At 44.3% G+C, this 24,761-nt stretch overlaps 1 protein-coding gene and 1 long non-coding RNA gene across 6 annotated transcripts in view; one reads left to right on the plus strand and one right to left on the minus strand.

Annotated features, from left to right (window-relative positions):
- ANP32A (acidic nuclear phosphoprotein 32 family member A) overlaps positions 1 to 3,476 on the minus strand; it is a 40,833-nt gene extending 37,357 nt beyond the window's left edge. The window contains exon 1 of one of the 3 annotated variants that reach the window (XM_086711057.1): positions 3,346 to 3,476. In XM_086711057.1, coding sequence (XP_086567183.1) covers positions 3,346 to 3,399 — 54 coding nt within the window. In that variant the 5' untranslated portion in view covers positions 3,400 to 3,476. Of the gene's footprint in view, positions 1 to 661; positions 863 to 2,226; positions 2,380 to 3,345 lie in introns of those variants that run through there. The other 2 variants (XM_086711056.1, XM_086711055.1) reach the window with 2 other exon arrangements.
- Positions 822 to 24,761, plus strand: LOC147580297 (uncharacterized). 3 transcript variants are annotated; one of them, XR_015252748.1, is made up of 4 exons: positions 822 to 960; positions 3,422 to 3,901; positions 7,711 to 7,878; positions 24,741 to 24,761. It is a non-coding gene; the product is annotated as an uncharacterized LOC147580297 (long non-coding RNA). The 3 variants fall into 3 exon arrangements; XR_015252747.1 differs by lacking the exon at positions 24,741 to 24,761 and adding an exon at positions 13,840 to 17,292; XR_015252746.1 differs by lacking the exons at positions 7,711 to 7,878; positions 24,741 to 24,761 and having other exon boundaries at positions 3,422 to 5,352.

Genomic DNA, 24,761 nt, shown 5'->3' on the forward strand with positions numbered 1-24,761 from the left:
ACTCGTCCCTCCCGGGTAAGCGGCTGCTGTCCTTGGCTCCAGTCAGGGCCGCTGGAGTCGCGCGCGCCCCCCTCCCGAAAAAGAAACCTCATGTTTAATTTCTCCCCCGACCCTCCTATCAGTTTCTCCGAAAGAGCCAACACCCGGGCGGCCAGTACGTCTTTAGGGCCACATTTAACTACGTCTGAAAACGCCAGCAGGAGGAAGGGCGAAACACTGGAAAGAAGAGGGGGTGGGGGAGGTAGGGAGAGCGATGGGGGGTGGGGGGAGCACTTGCGGGGAGGATCGTCGCCCTCCCTGGGCGACCGCCGCCGCGACGCTCCAGCCAAGCCTCAGGCCGTTGTCTCGGGGAAGAAAACCCCATCGGGGCCCACAGCACGACCGGGGGTCCCCGGAGCCGGCTTCCCCTGCTGCCTCCACGTCCGGGGCCGTCGGGGCGATGGCGCAAGACTCCGCACACCACCCCCACCATCCCCCCCCCCCCAACATACACAGCGACAACAGCCACAGTGACAAAATGGCAGCCCGGCGCCCGGCAGTCGTGCCACAGGCGAGCAGGGCCCCGGCGGCCGCCCCTGCCCCCCAATAACGCGTCGGCGCCCTTCGGGCTCGGCCTCCGGCGGGCCTGGCCTTTGCAAAAATAATAATAATAACACAACACCTCGAGCTCCAAAGCAGCGGGGGAAGCCAGGAGGCCCGCCCGGGGCCGGCCCCGCGCGCCCGCGCCCGGCCCGTGCGCACGAGGCCCGGCCGCCCCGGCGCCAGCCCGCCCGCCGGCCCGCGCCCCGCGCCGCATGGAGCCCGGCGCCCGCACTCGCAGCCCCGCGCTCGGCGCCGGCCGCGCCATGGGGGAGGGGCGGGGCGGGCCGCGCGAGACCCGGGAAACATGGCTGCTCGTCCTATTTCGGCGTCGCGGCGTGGCCACCAGCCCCCGGATCCGAGTTGGGAGAGGCTCCGAAGGTGGGTATGTGGGGGCCCCTGGGGGGGGGAGCGCGGCGGGGAGGGGCGCAGGGGGCGCTCTCCGAGAGCTATTTGTCTTAAGAACGTTTACAAAAAAATAGTTCCTCCTCCCCCACCCCTTTTGTCCCTCATTAGCAAGCTTTCTCGCTCCCCCTCCTCCCCAAATGTGCAGAAAGTGCCCCCTCCATCCCCACCCGCGCTCCACCCCGCCTCGAGGCAGGGGGCAGGCGAGTGGGCAGGGAGACTCGGAGGCGAGGGGGCGAAGCGTGAGAAATCGCTCCCAGTTCGGCGCGGCGCGCTCCCCTCCCCCAGCACACACTCGGGGAAGTTTAAAGAGCCGGTTCGACCCGCTTTCGATCTCGCTCCCAGTTGGCCGGCCGGGTGGCTGGGGCCGGCCTGGCGAACCGCGCCTCCACACCCACCCGCCACGACCCCGGGCCCCCCACTGCGCGCCCTTCCCCCTCCGCACGGGGGGCTTCCGGAAAGTACGCGGGAAGACCGCGGCTCCGGCCCCCTCCCCCATCACCACACCCAGCCCCCAAATCCTCCGGCTCGGGGTCTAAGCGGGGATGAAACCGGCCACAGAAAGGCAAACCGCCGGAAAATTGTTCGCGGAAACTCCTGCCTTCTCGGCGGGCACCCCCTCCCCTCCCTCCGCCACCCCCTCCCCGCCCTGCGCGCCATAAGGCACTGCACGTCTACAGTCCACAGCTGCGTTATGGTGGGGGGGGGGGCACAAAAAGGATCTTGTTTTCAAAAGTCTCACTCAGGTTTGGGGGAGGAACTAGAGAAAAGAGGAAGCAAGGCCTGCCTTCGCCAGGGATTCGGGTTTTAACGGGCTGAAGGGGCGACAGGTCAGCGCACCGTGCTACCCAAACTTCCAACTCTGTGGAACCCTGGCCACCGAGGCTGGAGGAGGGGTCCTCCGGCCCGCGCTGCCCGGGTCTCGGAAGGGGCCGCGAGAGGAGCCGGCCAGGGTCTCCGCCCCAGAGCCGGGGTCTCCGCTGAGCCGCCAACTCACATAAAACACTGTTTGAAAGCGAGAGGGAGCCAGAAATACAAACGAGCGTTCGAGTAACCCACCCTCACCTTCCCCCTCCTTGGGGGTGGGCTTTCGCCCGAGCCTCCCAGTTCCCATCCGTGTAAGTTTCCTCCGGCCGTACTCCCGCCGCTGCCCAATCAATAACGGCGACCAGAAGGCAAACTCCCATCCCGGAGCTGCGTGTTTCCTATGCCCGCATAAATCTGGACCCGGCCAATACCCACCACGGGCACCAGGTCTGGGCAGCTCGCGTCCTGACAAAGTTTCCCGTGCCCATTTATTAACCAGGCGCCGAATGGCTGCCGAGGAGCCCACCCCGGAGAAAGCCTGGCCGGGGGGCGCCAGGGCTCAAAGGCTGGCATCTCAGCGAGGCCGGAAGGAGCAGGGGCGAGGGGGGACCGGGACGTAGCCTTTGGGTAACTTGCAATAGCGATCGCTCGAGGTGGGGAGGCGCGGGGATTATCTGTGCCTTAGCACGTTCGAAAATCCCTCCCCCCTTCCAATTTATCCTCCCTTCGGAAGGAAAGGAAGAAACATCAGCATCTGGCCCGAAGGTGGGGTGGAAAGAGTGAGGGAGAAAGAGGAGGAGAGGAAGGGAGGCAGAGAAAGGGAGGGAGGGAGAGAAAGGGCGCGTTCACGAACACTACAAAGTTACAAATATGGCTCCCCCGTCTCTCGCCTCATCACTGCAAAGAAATGAAGACGCACTTTAAACTCGAGCCATTCCCAACTCCACTGCAGCCCCCTCCCCACGCGCTCTCCCCGGGGGCCTCGGCCCACATTTATCAGAAACTAAACCGGACTCGCGAAGCCCAAAACTTATTGTGTGTGTGCGAGCGAGAGAGAGAGAGAGAAAGGGAGGGGGAAGGCGCGGGAGGGGGGCGGAAGGGGGGATTCATTTATAAAATATAAAACCCCCTTTTTTTGTTGTTAAATCCAGGAGGCAGCCCCCCTCCTCCTCTGCCTCGTTAATCTTTCCCCCAGACGGAGTCAAGGGAGCAGCGAGCTCAGAGGGTTATTTTGCCTCATTCTCTCCGACCCAAACGCGTGCGCCCGCTGGCCCCCGGTGGGTGCACACTCGCACGCACACTCTCGCACCCACACTCGCACACGCGGGAGCACACGCACAGGTAGTCACACACCAAGGGCAGCGGCGGCGGCGGCAGCCGGAACATGCTCGGATGGCATTGCAACCCCCCAACCTTGCAATTCATTTGCAGTCCGACCCCGAAACCCACACCTCCCGGGCGCCCCCCCCTCAAAAAAAAGTGCCTCCCCCCAACGCACACACACACACAAAGTAGGAGAATGGACCGACAGAGATATTTTTGGCAAATGCTCACATCAGAGGGCGTCCTGTTCCGCAGCTCTAAATGAATCCGTTTGTCCATTTCCATCTCTCGCGCTCTCTCTCTGCAGAGGCTCCCGCGCCGGCGGAATTCAATCAATAAATCCCGAACCCACGGCCGCGCGTTTTAGGACTTTGAAGGCTCAACCAGCTCCGCTCGGTTCTCGAGCCCCCAGCACCCGCGGCGCACACTAACCTGATCACGGTGGAGGCGGGACCTGCGGGCCGGCGGATGAGCGGCAACAGCTGGAGCCAATCGCCGCCGAGGGTCTCCGGGCAACAGCCAATGGTGGCAGCGGCGGGGGGGGAAGGGACCAATGGGCGGGCTGCGCAGCCGGCCAGGGAGGCTCAGCCATTTGGTTGTGGTGCCGGAGACGGACCCCTTTAGATTTCGGGGCGGCTGAGGAGCGCGGCGGCTGCTTGGTGGCTGAGCTAGGGGGGTGGGCAGAATGGCGGGGGAAGGGAAGGTGACTGCGCCTCGAGAGCCTAGCCGCTCGGCCTCGCCAGCCCGCCGCCGCCGCCTCAGCGTTTGGCCGGGGGCGGGGCCGCAGGTGCGTTACTCGAGGGGGAGGGGCGCGGCCGGAGGGGTCGGGGTCGGGATCCTCGCAGGGCCGAGGGCTTCGCGGGGACGCCCTGGGCCTGCCCGCCTCGCTGGAGCGGGTTGGTGAAAGAGGTGGACGTCCGGCGCGAGGTCTCGGGGCCGCGGGCTGCCCCGCGGGCGGGCTGATGAAAGGCCTGGAAAGAGGGGGGAGGGGTCAAGGGTGCAGTGGGAGGAGGGGCTGGTCATTTTCTGGGTCCGGAGGACCGCGCGGTGGAGCGTGGCTGCTGCCCTCCACCCCCTCCGCGGGTTCCCACCCCCACCCCCCCCCCCCCCCGGCTGCGGCTCACAGCCCGCGCGCCCCTTCGCCTCCCGCCTCGTCCTCGTCCAGCCGCGGCCATCGCCGCCCCTCTAATAAACAAGTAAATGAAAGCAAGATGCGTCCACCTTTGGATGACTTTCCTCGCGGTCTTGACCCTCTCTACGGAGGGGCCTTTCAATTTGCTGTCATGTAAGGTCAGCATGGAAGGAGCGATCACCAGGAGGCACCCAGGATCTTGTTCAGCCAATAAATGAATGGAGACCATGGATTAAGAGTTGTTGCTGAATATACTGAATATTTAAAAAAAAAAAAAAAGTGAAAAGGGAAGGTGCTAATAACTTCTGGTTTTCTGGTCCAAACATAATTTGATGGGCTTTGTAGACCTAGTGAGAGGAAACGGCGCACAGTTTATTCTAATCGTCCACCTGACTCATTTGGTTCAATTTGGGTTGCCAAAGAGGCTCTATTTGGAGCACTTTCTCCAGGTTTTACGGTTTGCTTGCTTTGGGTTATTTTTTGTTTTGTTTTGTTTTGTTCATCACATTAGTTTTTAGACCTTAAAGCCTTCATCCCCACTGGGTTACCTACTTTTTATGGCCAGGCCTTGGACCTTGTCATGTACTAGGTTGGCTGCCTATGGCTGTTAATAAATCATGGGAATTGTTGTCAACAAGGACGGATCCATCGTTACCCTTCCACACAAGTGTTTTTCAGTGCTTCTATTTCTGTGTGTCTACACTTTTCCTTATATACGCCAAGGTGGTTTTTAGGTGGGGATACATTGTATTTTATTTTTCAGGCACATGGGTTCAAGGGAGCGATAAAGCAGTATGTATGTTGCAAATTTGAAATATTGTTACATAACACCAATACAGTTTCATTCTTGAGCATATAAAGTTGAGGAGGAAATAGAAAGTGACGGAATGTAAATAAAGCGCAGAGAAGGCTCACACTGGGGAAGAAACTGTAGTAACTGATACTGTAACCTGATGGATTGTAAACTTAAAATCCTACAGCCAAGCATTTTACTCGGTAAATTTTTCTTTCAGATAAAATAATAAGTGGAATTTGAAAAGTGATAATGTTTACCCTGAGTAGCTGGGAAATCCAAAATAAAAATGGAAAGCCATTGTTTTATTTCATCGGGGTAGTAGCGTGTAATGTATTTGACTTGTTGACTTAGCCCACATGTTTGTCTTCCTCCGTTTTTATAATCTCCTTGAACTCAGTTTGTGTAGTTGGAATTTATTTATTTTTAAACTGTATTGGCTTTGTTATAGGACATACAGGGACCCTAAATTACCTCTCTTTGCCAGAGTCAGTTGTTATTTCTGGATATAGCATTTAAGGTGGTTTCGAAACAGCTTTTCATCACATACATGAAGTCAATATGATGTGCAGAAGATATGTAACAGAGGAGTACTGAAGGTTATGTTCTATTTGATGGTAAATGCTTGTCTTCAATTTGAATTTTTAACCACAGTTAAGTCCACACTGCTAGCAATGTGATAGGGAAACAGGGCCTTTCCAGAGGACTAATCCTTTAAAAGCCAACCAATCAAATGCAGAGATGTTCCCTTATCCAGCTCTGCTAAACAGAAGCAAATAGCTCACCTTGTCACACAAAGATTGCAGAAGATGACTTGGAAGCCTAAACCCCCGTGAAAGAGAGTTACAGGACAAATTAAGGTTAAATTGAAAAAATTGTGGTTTGGTCACTAAGTCAAAATATCAAGCAACAATTGTTTTTAGAAGCATCTTTTAAACATTTTGATAGCAGAGTTTGTATTGGTGTCAGAGAATTGAAAGAAGGCTTCACTAGATTCCAATCGTACAGAAGTTGAAATATCCAAAAAGTATATATAACCAATTGAATACTTCCCATCTTCCAACATACTTTTTTTAAAAGATTTTTTTTTTTAAGTAATCTCTATACCCAACATGGGCTCTAACTCACAACCCCAAGATCAAGAGACACTTACTTGCTCTCCCACAGAGCCAGCCAGGTGCCCCTCCAACATACTTTGAAAGGACAGACTTCCTCTCACTTCCACAAATAGATTTGTTTGTAGTTTATTTCTAAGAAAATTTTAATGATTCTGACTTTTTCTTACCAAAAGGAAATGGAAATTTCACTCTAAAGCTGAGCCATTTACCCCATGCCACTTGACAAAAAAAAAAAAAAAAAAAAAAAAAAAAAGAACTCTTAATATTCCTTATTTTATGGAGTTGTTTCTTAAATTACATTTCGTTGCATAATATAGTATTAAACAAATGCTCTGAATGATTCTGAATATCAGAAGATAGAGTAAGAAAAGCGCATTCTATAGTGGGAGTTCGGTTATAAAAGTTGCAGTCTGTAACTTCTGGAGCTGGATTTGATTCACACTGAGAAGAATAAATGAGCTACAATTCAAAGGCTTGAGCCCATAGGGAGAAAGTTGGCCTTCAAGTAAGGAAAGATGTCTTCCTGCCTTCCAGGATATTCTAGAATGTTTTTCCTTCAAGAACCATTCCAAATAGATGAGCATCCTATGTTCTCTAAGAGGTCTGATCTGAGCAATGGATGTCTTAGCTTCTTGATACATGTTAGAAAGTACTGTTTTATAAATAACCCACAGTGAGACTGCCGCCATGTAAGCTCATTTGCCCTTGCTTGGTGTCCAAAGATGGAGGCCCTCTGGTTAGCATTCTTTTTAGGAGTTGAACGAATGTATTCACAGTTCAACTTTTCGTTTTTCAGCCTGAATCACATACATTGGAACCTGGCCATTGTACTTTTTCACCTACATCATGGTTCTGCTGCCTGGACCCCAAAAGACAATGATATGGAAAGACTCCAGCTTAATTATGTTCTCTTTTGTCTTTCTATATAAATAGCTTTTAGAAATGTAGATTATTCTTTTGAAATCCATGGTAACAAATGTGAAGACTACTGCATTTTGGTTTGAATAGCAAAAGACTGTTGAGGTCCAGGATCTAAAAAGTTAACTATTAATTCTTTTGCTTATAAAGCATTGAGTGGTTTTATTTTTTAAATTATCGAATAGTTACTTTTTCAATGAGTTGGGCATAGAGAAAAAGCACTGCTAGATGAAAAGTCATTCCATGTGATTTTTAAAATTAAATTAATAGTAAAAATTTTAAAGCCACCTTAAGGATGCTTTATTTTGAAAAGGAAAAAAAAAATCAACATCACCTGCACACTAGTTTGGAAATCACTAGAGTTTTTTTGAATCCAATTCTTAAATATATTTATTAAAGATAATTCGGGGGTTGCAATAAGAGAAAGTTGATTACCGTTCACCAAGAACACCAGAACTATAAGCTCTGGCGTCTGGTATTAAAATATGACTAAAAATAGATGCCTTAAAGGCAAATGATGGAATGAGAAGCCATTAGAACAAGACTGTGACTAAGGGTAAGCTAGGCTGAAAAAACAGAAATGCAATTAATTTCGAACTTACTATTTGTTTTATTTTATTTTTTTCCTTAAGTAGACTGCATGCCCAGTGCTGAGCCCAACACGGGGCTTGAACACACAACCCTGGGATCAAGACCTGAGCTGAGATCAAGAGTCAGATGCTTAATCGACTGAGCCACCCAGGCACCCCCCTACTCATTTGTTTTAATGTATCTGCAGTTGAAGTTTGCCACTGAAGAAAAAGGTACTAAAGTCTATTAAGATATAGGCGGTAGAGAACAGACTTTCTAAGAACTTTTAATATTTTTAGTATTTGCCAGTAGTGTTTGTAATTCTAAAAGTACATAGCAAAAGTGTCCTCTCAGATTATCTCCTTTGTGGCAATAGTTTTCTATTTGTACCTATAAGTAATTATTTTAAAATATAAACTCTACAACTCTTCTTGAATTAGAGATCAATTTCATGCATTCTGAGAAATTAGCCATTTTTAAATGAATTTCTAGTTGAAATAGCGGGTCCTCAGGAGAGTATACCTATACCCTAAATTTTCTCTGGAATTCCTGAATCCCAGCAACTTGAATCTAAAAATTATGCCTTTATTTGCACATGACCGAACAAAGATAGCCATGTTAGGTGTTTGAGGACTTTTACCCACCAGAGGAGCACAGGCTTTCCCCTGCTAGATTAGTTCTGTCCCAAGAATTCACCTGAAATCATTTTATATGCCTTCGCTTCTCTCTTTTCTCTCTCTCCCTCTCTCTCTCTCTTTCCCTCTCTCTCTCTCTTTCCCTCTCTCTCTCTCTTTCCCTCTCTCTCTCTCTCTCTCCCTCCCTCTCTCTCTCTCTCTCTCCCTCCCTCTCTCTCTGTCCCTCACTCTCTCTCCCTCTCTGTCTCTCCCTCTCTCTCAGCAGAGAGAGAGAGAATTCCAAGCAGGCTCTGCCCTGTCAGCAAGGAGCCCAACACTGGCCTCAAACTCACAAACCATGAGATCATGACCTGAGCCAAAACCAAGAGCCAGACTGAGCCACCCAGGTGCTCTTCTACATATATTTGAAGGGAACTTGAGTTGAGTGTGACAAGTATTCTTTACTAGGCTAGACTAACTCATTATGTCTGTGTTTCTTTTCTCTTTTTTTTTAAATTTATTTTTAATGTTTATTTATTTTTGAGAGAGACAGTACAAGTGGGGCAAGGGCAGAGAGAGAGGGAGACACAGATTCTGCAACAGGTTCCAGGGTCTGAGCTGTCAGCACAGAACCTGATGCGGGGCTCAAACTCACAAACCGTGAGACCGTGACCTAACTGAAGTTGGATGCTTAACTGACTGAGCCACCCAGGTGCCCCTGTGTTTCTTTTCGTATGGAGAAGCAATGCTATAGATGAGGCCAAATAGCAGGCAAACACCAAGCCTGTGGATTGCGGTGTGTTACCACTTTTTATAACAGCTAAAGAAAGAAACAATATATTCATGTGCCCAGGAAAAAAGTTTGGGAGAGTGTGCCAGAAAATGTTTCAAATATTTTTTTTACAAAGTTTCTCTATGGGTGATGGGGTTACAGTGTTTTCTTGTTTATGTTTTTTCAGTTGATAACTTTTGCAATGAGATAAAGTTATTTGTAATGGAAATATAGGTATAGAAGATTTGAGGGATGCTTGTGCTAGTTGGAATTCTTGGCTGCAGACAACAGAAGCTTTCCCTGACCCGTGCAAGCAGAAAATAATTTCATATGAGGCTATCACAGAACCTAAGCAGAACAGGGTCCGGGAAAAGAGCAGGAAACGGGAAGCTGGGCAGCCTGGGATTGCCAAGATGGTGTTCCATGTATAGTCTGCAGAGGAACCCCCCTCCCCCCATACCTCAGAAGTCATATCTGGACTGTGGACTCTGCCCCCCTCCATTGCTGCAAATGATCTCTCAGGAGCCTCCATTTTTGTGTCACTCCCTCAAGGTTCAGAGCCCTTGGCAGGAACATTTGCAGATGCCCAAGCTATCAGGGAAAACGATTATCTGCCCTCTTTAGCTTCTACGGTGGGATGTGTGACCCTGCTTCCTATCTGTTTCAGGATTCTGCCCAAAGAGTATTCTGACGTGAGGTGACCAAAAGTAAAATCCACTAAAGCGTTCTGGTTGATTAATACTGTGAATGTTTCTTAATGACCCGAATTACCCCTGTCTTAGCTCCTCTCTGGCTCTCTACTACTTACCAGGAAAAGACTTGCTATGGTCTGAATGTGTTTCCCCCAAATTCACATAATGAAATCCTAATCCCCAAGGTGATGATATGAGGAGGAGGGGCCTCCAAGTAGGAGGTGACTAAGTCATGAGGCTGGACCTTCAGGACTGAGATTAGTGCCCTTATTAAAGAAGACCCACAGAGCAACTCAGAAGACGGTGGTGCCTGATCTCAGACTTTTAGCCTCCAGAACCGTGAAAAATAAATGTTTTGTTTTGTTCCTAAACCACCCAATTTGATATTTTTAAAAAAATTTTTAAGTGTTTATTTTTGAGAGAGACAGAGCACAAGTGGGGGAGGGGCAGAGAGAGAGGGAGACACAGAATCCGAAGCAGGCTCCAGGTTCTGAGCCATCGGCACAGAGCCAGACGCAGGGCTTGAACCCACAAATCGCAAGATCATGACCTGAGCCGAAATTGGACGCCTGACCGACTGAGCCACTCAGGCGCTCCCCAATTTGGTATTTTGTAGTAACAGCCCAATCAGACTAAGACAAGACTGCAGCATCTTCCTAGGGTCAACCTAAAACAGAGCTAAAAATCTGAAATCCTTGATTCCCTCCATTTCCTTTCAAATGCTTCCCTGTCCAAATCCAAATCCTGAGCCATAATAAGTGATGTGTGTGTGTGTGTGTGTGTGTGTGTGTGTGTGTGTGTATTATTGTTCATGTCAATGAAATACTTAACCAAAACAGAGCTGATGATAACTCTGGGACTTTGAGAAGAAGGATCCTGGTAGAGATATTTGATTTTAAGTCACAAGGAATTTAGTCCTGAGGAACACACCAAAGATAGGAGTGATCTACGTGTTATATTTCATGACTAAACACAGCAATCTCTGGATATCTAGTGATCTAAGATCTTGAGTAGTGATGCATTACTGACAGTGGGTTTCAATGCACTGCTCTGAGCACAGGTTCAGGCTCCAGTGCAGAACTAAGCTGAAGTGGATGAGATTTGTTGTAAAAATTTATGGGGAGTAGGCAAGTGGTCACAGGCTAAGTAAGGGATCATAAAAGGATGCAGTCACTTTAAGGACAATTTTGAAGAAAAAAAATGCTGATGGTGAGAAAAAATGTCAAAACCACAAACACATCAAAGAGGCCATCTTCCTGGGAACAGAGAGGAAGGCTGCAGAGGATCTGCTGATAGAAAACATATTAATCCTGGGGTACTGCCTCTTTCCTCTTGCCCCCCATCTTCTCAGGTCACTTAGCATAGATTGCTTTCGGTGAGAAAAAGCAAATGATAACCTTGCAAAGACTCTCAACAATGATCTAGGCATTCAGCTGTTTTCTCGTTTGATATTTATAACTATTAAAGCATGGCCTAACTGTTACACGAATAGAAGTTCCTCAGGAATGGCAATAACTTCTCTCCAGAGAGGCAGTGCTAAAGATGCTGTCCGTTGACACACAACATGCTCTTCGTGACCAACTGCTTTATTTATTTAAATGTAACATTTACTCAGACGATTTGATGCAAATTGTGGCAGGCTACTAATTATTCAACAAAATCTATTTCCTCTTCTTCCTGGACACAAAGTTTGACTATGCTTCCCAGCTGCCCTAGTAGTTAGAGCAGGCCATATGACCGAGTCTTAGGCAGCAAAGCGTTCTGAGAAGTGACGTTTGCCGGCTTGAGGCCTTATACCTCCCACGCAAGCCGACTGAGATGCAGGTGACAGTGACCTTAGTTAGAAGCCATGTGTTGTTCTTGAGGGTGGAGCCTTCCGCAGCTTGGGTCTCTAAGGAGAGCTGGTCTACCAACCTATTCACTTGCTAATCAAGAGATAAACTGTGACCGAGACAGAAACTTCCATGGTGCTGGGCCATTACATGTTTGATCTATTTATTACTGCAATCCTATGCTAACTAATACACTAATAAAGTTGCTTTTCCTGTCTTAGTTTTCTGTCCATTTATGATTTTGTAGATGCATTGCAAATTTGAAATATTTATTATTGTGTTTGCAGTGTATCTTTGAATCATAGGTTCTCAGAAGCACCATAAAGCAGGCATAAAAGAATTGTGTTAAATAACAAGGACTTAATGAAGAAAAGATCATTGTAAGAGAGTCTACATAAATGACACACAAATATCTCTTTCCCCACATATAATGCTCGGTTCATAGTAGGTGTAAAATAAATGTCTGTCATCTCATCAATAAATGAGCCTCCCTCGCGAGCTCCACACTGACATTTCCATTGCCCGTGAGACAGTTCCAAACAGCTCTCCTCAGGAACATCCACAGAACATTCCCCAAACTAATCTTCCCTGTCAGCCTCTGCCTGCTTTGCCTCCATCAAAATACCATCGTGCTCCTCACTCTCCTGTTTTTGTCCGTCGCACCCTTGGTGTTGTCCTCTGTTGACTCACATAGCCCAACGGTTGCCTGTCTTCTGAGTCTGATTTCCCAAAACTCTTTGTCCCTTCCAGCCATTTACTCTACGCTAAGAGTGCTTGACCCAGCTCCTGTCTCCCTCATGTCTACATTGACCAAATGTGACCTAAAGTTCCCAGGCTTCTGTTTTTTCCACCAAAAATGTTTCAAAAAAAAGTGTTTTAAGGACCAACATAGGATTACCAAATTTTACTTTTGCCAGATAAAAAAATTTTTTTATGGTTGAGAGATGTATATACACACACATACACATACACATACATACACACATATATAAATATATGTTTATATATTTTCTTTGTTCATCCGCTGATGGTCCCTTACGTTGTTTCCATGTCTTAGCTAGTGTAAATAAGGCTGCAGTGAACATGGGCATTTATCATTTATTTATAGACTTTTAAAAATGGTAATGTAGAGAGGACTCATTCAGAATATAGGGGAGTCCTTCACATTACATATTAATTTTATGCAAACTCACCACAGTGTCCAAGACTTTCTACCCACGTAATTGGAAACTCTCCTGTGGGCCCTCGCTTGCCCTGAGGTCCCGATATCCTCTTATGGCCAGATGAATGTTGTTCTGAGCTGTGGTTACAATACTCCCATGACCAACAGCCTCTGGCTCCTGGTGGCCTACACCCCCCTCCCCCCCCCGCCCCGCCACAGCCTGGCATTGAAACTCCCAACAAGGAGATCCCACACTACCTTCTCCCTGTTCTCTCTAGTTTCCAGACAAATTGGACCTTCTGCTATTCCCTTCTTTTCTATCTTTCACTGTATGTTTCTCCCAGCTTACATATTCTTTTATTTATTTATTTTTTGCACCAGTCAAAACTCCACCCAGAATTTAAGACCAAATTTGATGCCACTGCTTTCGTGAAACCTTTTATGATCCACCCAAACAAACAAGATCTTTGCTCACCTTGACCTTCTGTAACAGGTCAAGGGCAGCAGGGGGCTGGTGCCTCCAGGTGCTTTTTTATCGACCCCTCCCACAATAAGTCCCTGAAGATAAGAATAATGTTGAACACATTTTTGTTACCCCTGCCTTACTGGAGCATTAAATATTCGGTATATATTCAGTAACTAAATAAATGTTTTGAACATACTGGGCACCCTATTTTTAAAAAGCCCCTTTGACACATTTCAATAACTTTAATCTTCAGTGTCAAGTAAATAGCAATTGAAACGGATTGCTAAGTAAAGTATTCTTTCTAACATGAGGGAAGCAAGAATAAATCCTTGTTTCTATGAGCATAACACAGAAGCTTTCCTACTATAAAATTTTTATTTTATGCTTCTACCCAGGAATTGTCTTGTCTTTTTTTTTTTTTAATTTTTTTTTTCAACGTTTATTTATTTTTGGGACAGAGAGAGACAGAGCATGAACGGGGGAGGGGCAGAGAGAGAGGGAGACACAGAATCGGAAACAGGCTCCAGGCTCTGAGCCATCCGCCCAGAGCCCGACGCGGGGCTCGAACTCACGGACCGCGAGATCGTGACCTGGCTGAAGTCGGACGCTTAACCGACTGCGCCACCCAGGCGCCCCTGTCTTGTCTTTTATTTTAGGTTCCCACCCAAGGATTGAATTGTCTTAAAAGCAATTCGTAAGAGAGATGGGAATTACAGAGCTCACTAACTCTAATTTTGTGTCTATGCCAATTTTAAAGAGGATACACAATTTTCCTTCCTTTGAGTTTTGCATTCTTCCAAAAGCAAGAAGGAATGAGATGGCAAAGCTCAACGATGTGAAACCATGAAACTCCTAGAAGAAAACATAAGGGGTAAACTCCTTGACATTGGTCTTGACAATGACTTTTTGGATGTGACACCAAAAGCAAAAGCGACCAAAGCAAAAATAAATAGGTGGGACTACATCAAGCTAAAAAGCTTCTGCACAGCAAAGGAAACCATCAGGAAATGAAAAGGCAACCTACAAAATGGGAGGAAATATTTGTAAACCATACATCTGAGAAGGGGATAATATCCAAAATATATAAAGAACACATACAACTGAATAACAAACACTCCAATGATAAAAAATGGACAGAGTGGGGTGCCTGGCTCAGTCTGTGGAGCATACAACTCTTGATCTCAGGGTTGTGGGTTGAAGCCCCACGTTGGGTGTAGAGATTGCTGAAAAATAACATCTTTTAAACAAACAGATGGGAAGAGGATCCGAATAGACATTTTCCAAAGAAGACCTACAAATGGCCAACAGGTACATGAAAAGGTACTCAACATCACTAATCATCAGGGAAATGCAAATCAAAACCACACAGAGATATCACCTCACACCTATCCAGAAGGTCTAGTATCGAAAAGACAAGAGATAACAAGCGTTGGTGAGGATGTGTGAGGAAAGGGAACCCTCGTGCACTGTTGGAAATGTAAATTGGTGAAGCCACTATGGAAAACAGTATGGAGTTTCCTCAAAAATTAAAAAAAGAGCTACCATATGATCCAACAGTTCCACTTCTGGAATATATCTGAAGGAAAGGAAATCGTTATCTTGAAAAGATATCTGTACCTTCACATTCACTGCAGCATTATTTACAGTAGCTAAGACATGGAAATAACCTAAGTGTGCATCAGTGGATGAATGGGAAAGAAAAATGTGAGATCTATCTGTTTATCTATTTATAACTCAGTCATAAAAAAGTAGGAAATTTTGCAACAACACGGACAGAACTTGAAAGTATGCTAACTCGTTGTAAGTGGAATAAGTCAGACAGAGAAAGAAATATTATATGATCTCACTTATGTGTGGAATCTTAAAAAAAAAAACCAAAGTCATAGGTACAGAGAATAAGATTGTGGTTGTCGGAGGGAGGGGTCAGGAGGTTGGACAAAATGTGTGAAGGTAGTCAAATGGTATAAACTTCCAGTTTATAAGTTCTGGGGATTTATTGTACAGCATGGTGACTGTAGTTACTACTGTATCATATATTGAAAAGCTGCTAAGAGAGTAGATCTTAAAAGTTCTCATCACACACACACACAATTGTAACCATTTGTGGTGATGGAAGCTGACAAAACTTACTGTGGTGATCATTTTGCAATATGTGCATATATCGAATCATCATGTTACACCCCTAAAGCTAATACCATGTTATGTGTTCATTATATCTCAATACAACCGGGAAAAAAAAAATTCTGATTTTTTTCAAAAAGAGGGAATGAGAAGACAAAGCTCGTCTGTTTCACTCTCCTTTAACAGCTGGAGTTCTGAGCACTTTCACTGCCATGTTCTGTCTCTGACCAAAGAAATCTAATTTCCACCTCTCATGGTCTATAAATATGAACATCAGTATGTCAGTGTTGCAGGCTTACTCCAATTATATGAACAGGAAATTTAGCAAAGGTGAGGATGAGTATATTTGATTAAGCTATTCATTGTTTTATTGAAGGTGTGAAAATAAAGGACTTTCGACGTGGGATTTGAATTTGACAGAGACTATTTGGTAAGAGGCTTTATGTGTTTAGCCTCACACTAGAGTGAGAGATGGGAAAAAACAGAACGGTTCTTTAAATTAATTCCTTTTAAAAAATGAATTCTCTTGACTTCCAGCTCTAGTTATGATTGAGTGCCTGACATTGGACTCACCTTCCTGCTGTAAACAACAATAGAAGCTAGACAATTGTATAAGACAACAACTGCGGGCTTTGAACAGAAACCAAGGCAGGGTTATTACCCTTCAGAAAAGGGAAGCGCATGAGGTCAGCCTTGCATTCATCCCAGCACAGGGACGTGGAGCCCAGGCAGGGAGCAGCAACGTCTCTGGGCAGAGGAAACAGAGGTCAGAGCGCAAGCCCTCTAACACTGCTGGGTGTGGAGGGCAAGGTGCCTGGGAGGAGGGAGTTGCAGAGAAGGAATCCTCCACCATTGCATCCAAACTTCCCCTGAGTACTTGGCCCACTGGTAAGCTGTGCATGAGCAGGGCAAGACTCCAGGAGACCCAGCAGGGAACAGTTTCCAGGAGGTGATTGCCAAACAGACTTCAGAGGCTTCACTATCAGGGGAAGGAGACAGGGGAGGTTAGGCCCAGCCTAATGCAGAATGTATAAACATTCATGAATACGGAGGCACGCATGGAGACCCCAGAAAGGTCACACCCCGGGATTGAGGACCATGAAATATCAACGTCAACAGAAGTTTGGATTCCAGTCCACGTGGAGGACTTGGAGGCGTCAAGTCTTCAGTGGAAGAAGTAACTGCGGATGTGGTAGAAATAGCAAGAGAATTAGAAGTGGAGTCTGAAGACGGGACTGAATGGCTGCAGTCTCAGGATAGAACTTAATGGACGAGGAGCTGCTTCTCCTGGGTGAGCAAAGAAGGCGGTTTCTTGAGATGGAATCCACTTCCGGCGAAGATGCTGTGAAGATGGTTGGAATGACAACAAAGGACTTAGAATATGACACAAAGTTAGTTGATAAAGCAGCAGCAGGGCTTGAAAGGATAGATTCCAATCTTGAAAGACGAAAAGATAGATTTCCAATTTTGAAAATGCCATGAAACAGCCTCACATGCTGCAGAGAAATCGTTTACGAAAGGAAGAGTCAGTCATTGTGGCAAACTTTGTTGTTGTCTTACTTGAAGAAATTGCCACAGCCACCCCACCCTTCAGTCATTACTGCCCTGATCAGTCAGCAGCCATCAACATCAAACAAGACCATCCACCAGCAAAAAGTTGATGACTCACTAAAAGCTCATGTGATGGTTAGCATCTTTTAGCAGCAAAGTATTTTTTACTTAATGTACATTGTTTTTTAGACATGATACTAACTGCACACTTAATAGACTATAGTGTAAATAAGCATAACTTATCTGTGCACTGGGAAACCAAAAAATCACTTGAATCTTTATTGTTTTATTCACTTTATTGTGGTGGTCTGGAACTAAACCCATAGTACCTCTGGTATGCCTATATACTGCAAACTATGAACATTGTGAGAAGATTTAGCAAAGACCTAAATAAAATGAAATGTGTAATGGTCATTGAATAAAAAATTTGATATTAAGATGGCAGTTTTCCCCAATTTGACCCATAGATTCAACGTAGTCCTTTTTTTAAAATTTCATTAAATTTTTTTAATATTTATTTATTTATTTATTTATTTATTTATTTATTTATTTATTTTTTCAACGTTTATTTATTTTTTTTGGGACAGAGAGAGACAGAGCATGAACGGGGGAGGGGCAGAGAGAGAGGGAGACACAGAATCGGAAACAGGCTCCAGGCCCTGAGCCATCAGCCCAGAGCCTGACGCGGGGCTCAAACTCAGGGAGCGCGATATCGTGACCTGGCTGAAGTCGGACGCTTAACCGACTGCGCCACCCAGGCACCCCAATGTTTATTTATTTTTGAGAGAGAGAAAGAGCGTGCACGTGCACAGAAGTGGGAGAGGGGCAGAGAGAGGGAAACACAGACTCTGAAGCAGGCTCCAGACTCTGAGCTGGAGTACAGAGCCCGATGAGGTGCTCGAACTCACAAACCATGAGATCATGACCTGAGCCAAAGTCGTACGCTTACTTGACTGAGCCACCCAGGCACCTTAGATTGAACACAGTCCTAATCAAATTCCCAAGTAGCATTTTTTGGCTAATCAACAAGCTGATTCTACAATTTATATGGAAACCCAAAGGACCTAGCAGAAACAATCTTGAAAAAGAAAACAAAAGTGAAGGACTTACACTACCTGATTATAATGTTACAATAATCAAGTACAAGAGGGGTGTTGGTATCTTAGTAAACTACAGATCAATGTAACAGTATAGAGAATACAGAAACTAATCCACATGTATACAATAATTGTTTTTTGACAAAAGATTCAAGGTCATTCATTAGAAAATGAAAATCTTTTTTAACAAAAAGTATAGGTACAACTGGGTATCTGCATGGAAAAAAATAACCTTGGCCTTTGTCTCACAGCATAAACAAACATTAATTTGGGGTGGATCAGAGATCTAAACATAAAATCTAAATTTTAAAGCTTTTAAAAGGAAACACAGAAGAATATCTTCATGAGCTTGGAGTAGGCAGATATTTTGGATGGAATACAGAAACACTAGCCGTAAAATTAAAACTCATAAGTTGGACTTAATAAAAAGTAAAAATTTCACCATTAAGATAATAAAAAGGCAAGCCACAGAGTGGTTGAATACATTCTCAAGGTATACGTTTAAAAAGGACCTGAATCCAGAATATATGAAGAACTCTCTCAAATCAAGTAGACACCTGACAAAAGAAGAGGTACGAATGGCCAATAAGCACATAAAAGAAGCTTATATCATTAATCAGAGATATGCACTCTAAAAACATAAAGACTATGTCATACCCTATAGAATAACTAAAATTTAAAGGAATGACAATAGGTCCATACCCCTTGCTCTGTCCCTTCACTTCCCAAATGATTCAGTCCTAAAATCATTATGTGGAACAGAGCAAGGTAGGTGCCACATGATGGAGATTTGGGGGAAGGGGCAGCCTCATTGGGTTAGAACAGTGTATCAGGACTCTAGCAGGGTGAGGGGGCAAGCATGTTTAGGAACAGTTCAACATGGCATATTAGAGCATAAGCAACTTGGGACAGGTACTCACACAGAGGGAAGCCCGGTATTAGATGTCAGAGGCTGAAGAGGAAGAGCCCAGAGTCCATAATGGGAGATAGCCTAACATGGGGAGTTAGAGCCCAAGCTGAGTGAGAAGGTATCCGTGTGAGGGTGACCCAGCATGGAAGTCAGAGCCTAAGTGGACTAAGGAGGTCATCCACTTGGACAGGTGGCCCAAAGCAGGGTCTCAGAACCTGAGCAAGGAGAGGAGGGTATCCTGGTAGAAATAGTGAGAAGGGTGACCACACTGGGGAGGAGATAGCAGTGGACATGGGAGATTGGATATATTCAGTGTATTGATCAAATAAATGAATATAATGATAACATATGTCAGAGAAAAGAGCTAAAAATATGGAAAGTGGAAAAACAAAAGTGAACCCCACCATATGAGTTGTGTTAAAATTGGAAGTATTGGTGTAGACTCATGGTTTTCAATCAATGTAAACGGGGTATGGAAATAAACATAGATGTAAGTGTGTGCATAGGTGTGTGTGTGTGTATGTATCCATCCACATATTCCCTAGTTTTCTCCTGAGAGAGGCCTTGGAGCAGTGATATGCTAATAACAATGAGCACATGAAGTGCCTAAATCTTGGTTTCTACATACCATCTTCCATTAAAAGAAACAAAGACTCCTTGGATAAATGGCTGATTCCAGAGGTAGGCAGAAAAAGTTCACAGCAATAGTGAATGTTCTTGTGCCAGAAAGCAGAGAATTGTTCCAAGAATGATAGGGACATTTCAAAAGGACACAGAAGTCACTTTATAGGGCCAAATATGGTACAATTTGAGTATCAAAATAAACAATGATAGTAAGAGATTATTACCTACTGAAGAACATTGGAAAACACAAGTCCATGCAGATATAAATTAATAAATGAACAAACTGAAAGTTTGCAAAGCAATTAGTTACCTAATATCAGAGTACTTCCCTACAAAAATATAAATTGCAAAGAGAAAAGAGTAACTTTATATTGGAGAAGACATGTAGACGCCACCTTATTCAAATGATCAGAGTCAATATTATCAGTAAGGACAAATTAAATCACGTACCTTCTATGATAATCTTGCCAAAGATGTATAACATGGATACGATTATGAAGAAACATCAAACGGCCCCCAAATTTGAGGCCATTCTACAATATAATTGGCTTGGAAACTTTAAATCTTTAGGAAAGGCAACCTGAGAAAAGTTCCTGTTTAATGAAGACTAAAGAAATTTGACAACTAAATGCACCATATACTTTTTGAACAGGATTCTTTTACTAGAAAGAACATTATTAGGACAATTGTTAAAGCTTGAATAGTGTCTGAGGATTAGATCTCTGCAGTGCACCAAGATTAACTCCCTAATTTTGATTGTCATGTAGAAGAATGTCCTTGATTGTGTAAAATAGACACTAAAGAATCAGGGGAACATGGAGCATCACGTTGGCAAAGGAAAATGTTCTTTGTACAGTAGCTGCAACTTTTGTGACTGTGCTACAACTTTAACAAAATATATTAAAAGTATGATCACACACACGTACAAGAGAAGATCGAGTTTTGGCAAGGATGTGGATCAGCTGTTCCCTACTGTGGGTGGATGGTTAAATGGTACAGCCACTTTGGAAAAGTGTATATCAGTTTCTTATAACATCAAAGTTACACCTACCCTATGCCCCCATAATTCCACTCCTCGAAGTGCCCATAAAAAGTCTTTTATTAGAATGTTCTTAAGCAGATTAATTTGACATAGCCCCAAACTGAAAGAACCCATGTGTCCATCAATAGGTGAATGGATAAATAAATTGTGATTTATCCACGCATTGGAAAACTTCAGCTATAAATAGAACTGCTGATACACAGAATAACGTGAATGACTCTCAAAAGAATTATGTTGAGGGGTACCTGGGTGGCTCAGTCAGTTAAGCATCGACTTCGGCTCAGGTCATGGTCTCATGGTTCATGAGTTTGAGTTCCGCGACCGGATCTGTCCTGACAGCTCAGAGCCTGGAGCCTGCTTCGGATTCTGTGTCTCCCTCTCTCTCTCTGCCCCACCCCACCCCCCTTGTGCTCTCTCTCTCAAAAGTAAATATAAAAAAAAAAAAAAGAATTATGTTGAGTGAAAGAAGCCAGACACCGTCAATTTATACTTATGATTCCACTTATATTTAGTTTAAGAAGAGTCAAAACAAAACCAAAGAAATTGAAATTAGAATAGTTATTGCTTTGGGGAAATAAAGATTGACTGGAAAGGGACAGGAGAGAACTTTTTGGGTGCAGAAATGTTTTATAGTTTGATTGGCTGATGGTTATATGTGCATGTGTATGTGTCAAAACTGATCGAACTGTACATTTAAGATCTATGCATATTATTTTTATAATCTATACCTCAATTTAAAAAGCTACATTTAAAAAAATTCACTAAATCATCAGCAGTGGTTACTCTAAGGAGTGGGATTCTTTCATTTTCCACATAGTGCATTTCTGAGGTGTTTGAACTTTCTTCAACATGCATGTGTTAATTATTTAAAAGAACCACATTTAGAATCCAAAAATATAACTACATAAAGGTAGGATTTGTCCAAAGGGTGCTCAAGCAACTAGTTGTTTCAGGAGGAAGTTAAGTTAGACCTTCTTCTGTAGTTTATACCCTGCCCCCAAGTTCAGGTAAGTGAAAGAGGTAATTAATGTATAAAGTCAAGCCATAATTTTAAATCAAGCCATAAATAACAGAAAATAGAGGTTAGCATTTATTTCTGAATGGCAAATAAACTAATATTGAAGGCAGTGTTAGGAACTCTAAAGGAATAGATTTTTGCTACACAAAAATATTAAGATACATAATAAAATTATATGCAAACAAAATTAAACACAACAGGAAGTTGGAGGAATTTAAAAAATACAGTGTTTGACAGATTTATAGGCAAAGCATGTGAATTCTAGAAAGGAAGGAAGAATAGAAGGGATGAAGGAGGGAGGAAAAGAGAAAAAAGGAAGGAAAGAAAGAAAAAAGGGAAGGGATAAAAGAGAAGAGAAGGGAGGGTAGGGGAGGAGAAAGGAGGAAGGAGGGGGAAGGGAGGGATAGGAGTTAAGAAGGGAAGGAAGAGGAGGAGGAACACAATGGCTAATCAAGTGAGTAAAAACTAAACCTGAAATTTTACCTATCCAATTAGCAAACATTATTGTTACATTCTAGTATTTGATGGCAGGCATAGGCAGGCAAGACAAATTCTTGGTCACTACTTGTAGGAGTGTAAATTGCTATATTTCTGAAAACCAATCTAACAATGTGTATTCACAATCGTGAATATTGTTTATATTCTTCGAACCAGAAATAACACTTTTTGGAATCTTTCTAAAGGAAATAATCATAAGAGTCACTCTTTTCAGGATTATTCATAATTGCCCAAATGATTTTAAATAATAACCCAAGTGCCAACAGTATGGGACTAATTCGTTATATCATAGGATATCTGTTTGATGGATTATTATTCTACCATTAAATAAAGCTTACAATGAGTTTTCAACAACTCTTTTTTTTTACGCTTTTTTTTTTTTTTTTTTTTTAATGCTCATGATAAATTAAGACTAGCAAGGCTGACTCCAGTTTGCCTCCAAAACAGAAATTTCCCACTGGTGCAAAAACACTGTCTCTAGACACACCACATCCCCCCCTCATTATATTGTAAATATATTAAACGTTAAATGGTACCTCTGCCCCATATGTACTATTCAGGGTTTGTTCAGGACAACACAAGCCACTTCACGTCTTCTGGGTCTACAGGTTTAACACAGCAGTAGGGGTTTACACGGTTGTTGGACGAGCAGGGAGGGAGCAGAGCTGGGGCAACTGCTGCGAAGGCACAGGTGGACGCTGGAGGTCTCAGCCGAAGCAGGGGTTCCCCGAGAGCTTGCCGGACAGCCTCGGTGACGCGCATCTGCTCAGCATCTGGCTGTCACCACCTCTGGAGAATAACAGGTTCCCTTTCCCTTCTACCTGCCAAATTTCCCCTGAATTCCTTTCATGCAAACGCCAACCTCCAAGTGGGGGCATTCTGGGAAATGTAGTTCCTGGCTGCTCTGCATTGCGGAAAAGGGGTGGGAGGGATGCTGTGCTGAACAGTCTATCTGGCACTAGGTACCAAGTCCGAGGATTGTCCTCACACTCACCTGTCCGAGTCGGCAAGTAGTCAGGAGGCCACAGGCGTTAGGGTTGAATAAAAAAAGAATTTGGATTAGAGATAACAGAAGTTGAATTATATATTTTCTTATTAAAATAGCTCATTTTTTCACACATGAGGCATTTCTAGCTCATTTTATTACAAATTGGCAAAGCAAAACAAAGCACCAGGCTGTATGAGTGAAGCCAATTTACAGATCCTCTTTAGAAAAATTAGAAAATGGCATTAATAAAACTACTCAAAAAACTATTCAAAACCCTCATACACTGGTAGGAATGTAAAATGTTGCAGCCACTGGGGAAAACAGTAAAAAGCTAAGCATATTACTCAAAAAAAATTTTAGGGGCGCCTGGATGGCTCAGTCGGTTAAGCGTCCGACTTCGGCTCAGGTCATGATCTCGCAGTTTGTGAGTTCGAGCCCCGTGTCTGGCTCTGTGCTGACAGCTCGGAGCCTGGAGCCTGCTTTAGACTGTGTGTCTCCCTCTCTCTCTGCCCCTCCCTCACTCGTGCTCTGTCTCTGTCTCTCAAAAATGAACAAATGGTAAAAAAATATATTTTTTTTAATTTTTTAATCTTTATAAATAAATAAATAAATAAATAAATAAATAAATAAATAAATAAAGAGGCACCTGGCTTGCTCAGTTGGTAGAGCATGTGACTCTTGATCTCAGGGTTGTAGGTTCAAGCCCCATCTTGGATACAGAGATTATTTAAAAATTTAAAAAAAATCTTTTCTCAAAGAAGTTAAGCCTAGAATGACCATATAACCCAGCAATTCCACTCCTCGGTGTATAGTCAAGAAAAATATAAATATATGCTCAATATGCTCACACAAAAACTTACACACTAATGTTCATGGCAGCATTTTTCTTACAAGCCAAAAATGGAAACAAGCCAAATATCCACCAACTAACTAATATACAAGCCAAATATCCACCAACTTACTGATATAATGACTTATACTAATGAATAAACAAATGTGGTATATCCGTACAATGGAATACTGTTTGGCCCTGAAAAGGAACGAAATACTGACACATGCCAACACGGATGAACTTTGAAAATACTATGCAGTGTGACAGACATAAAAGCTATAGGCTTTATTGTATCCTTTGTATAAAATGTCCAGAAGAGGGAAATGTATAGAGATAGAAAGTAGATTCAGCGCTGAGGAGAAACGGGGACCGGAGAGCGACTGCTGGCAGTAATTGCTAGTAATTGCTAATACCGGGTTTCTTTGGGCAGTGATAAGAATGTTCCAAAACTACAGGGGGTGACAGCACTATGTCTCTGTGAACACACTACAAATCACTGAGTTTTCAAAACTTGTGGCAAAATATACGTAAAATAAAATGTATCATTTCGGGGCGCCTGGGTGGCGCAGTTGGTTAAGCGCCCGACTTCAGCCAGGTCACGATCTCGCGGTCCGTGAGTTCGAGCCCCGCGTCAGGCTCTGGGCTGATGGCTCAGAGCCTGGAGCCTGTTTCCGATTCTGTGTCTCCCTCTCTCTCTGCCCCTCCCCCGTTCATGCTCTGTCTCTCTCTGTCCCAAAAATAAATAAACGTTGAAAAAAAAAATTAAAAAAAAAAAAAAAAAAACAATAACCCTCCGCTCTCTCCTCTCCCAGTCCTGAGCTGGACTTCTTGAGGGTCCTGGTAAATGGACTCATACTCCTTATCTTTTTGTGACAGGTTTATTTCACTGAGCATGAT

This window comes from Puma concolor, chromosome B3 (assembly GCF_028749965.1).
Source record: "Puma concolor isolate L17-30 chromosome B3, mPumCon1.1.hap2, whole genome shotgun sequence".
Classification (NCBI taxonomy): Eukaryota; Metazoa; Chordata; class Mammalia; order Carnivora; family Felidae; genus Puma; species Puma concolor.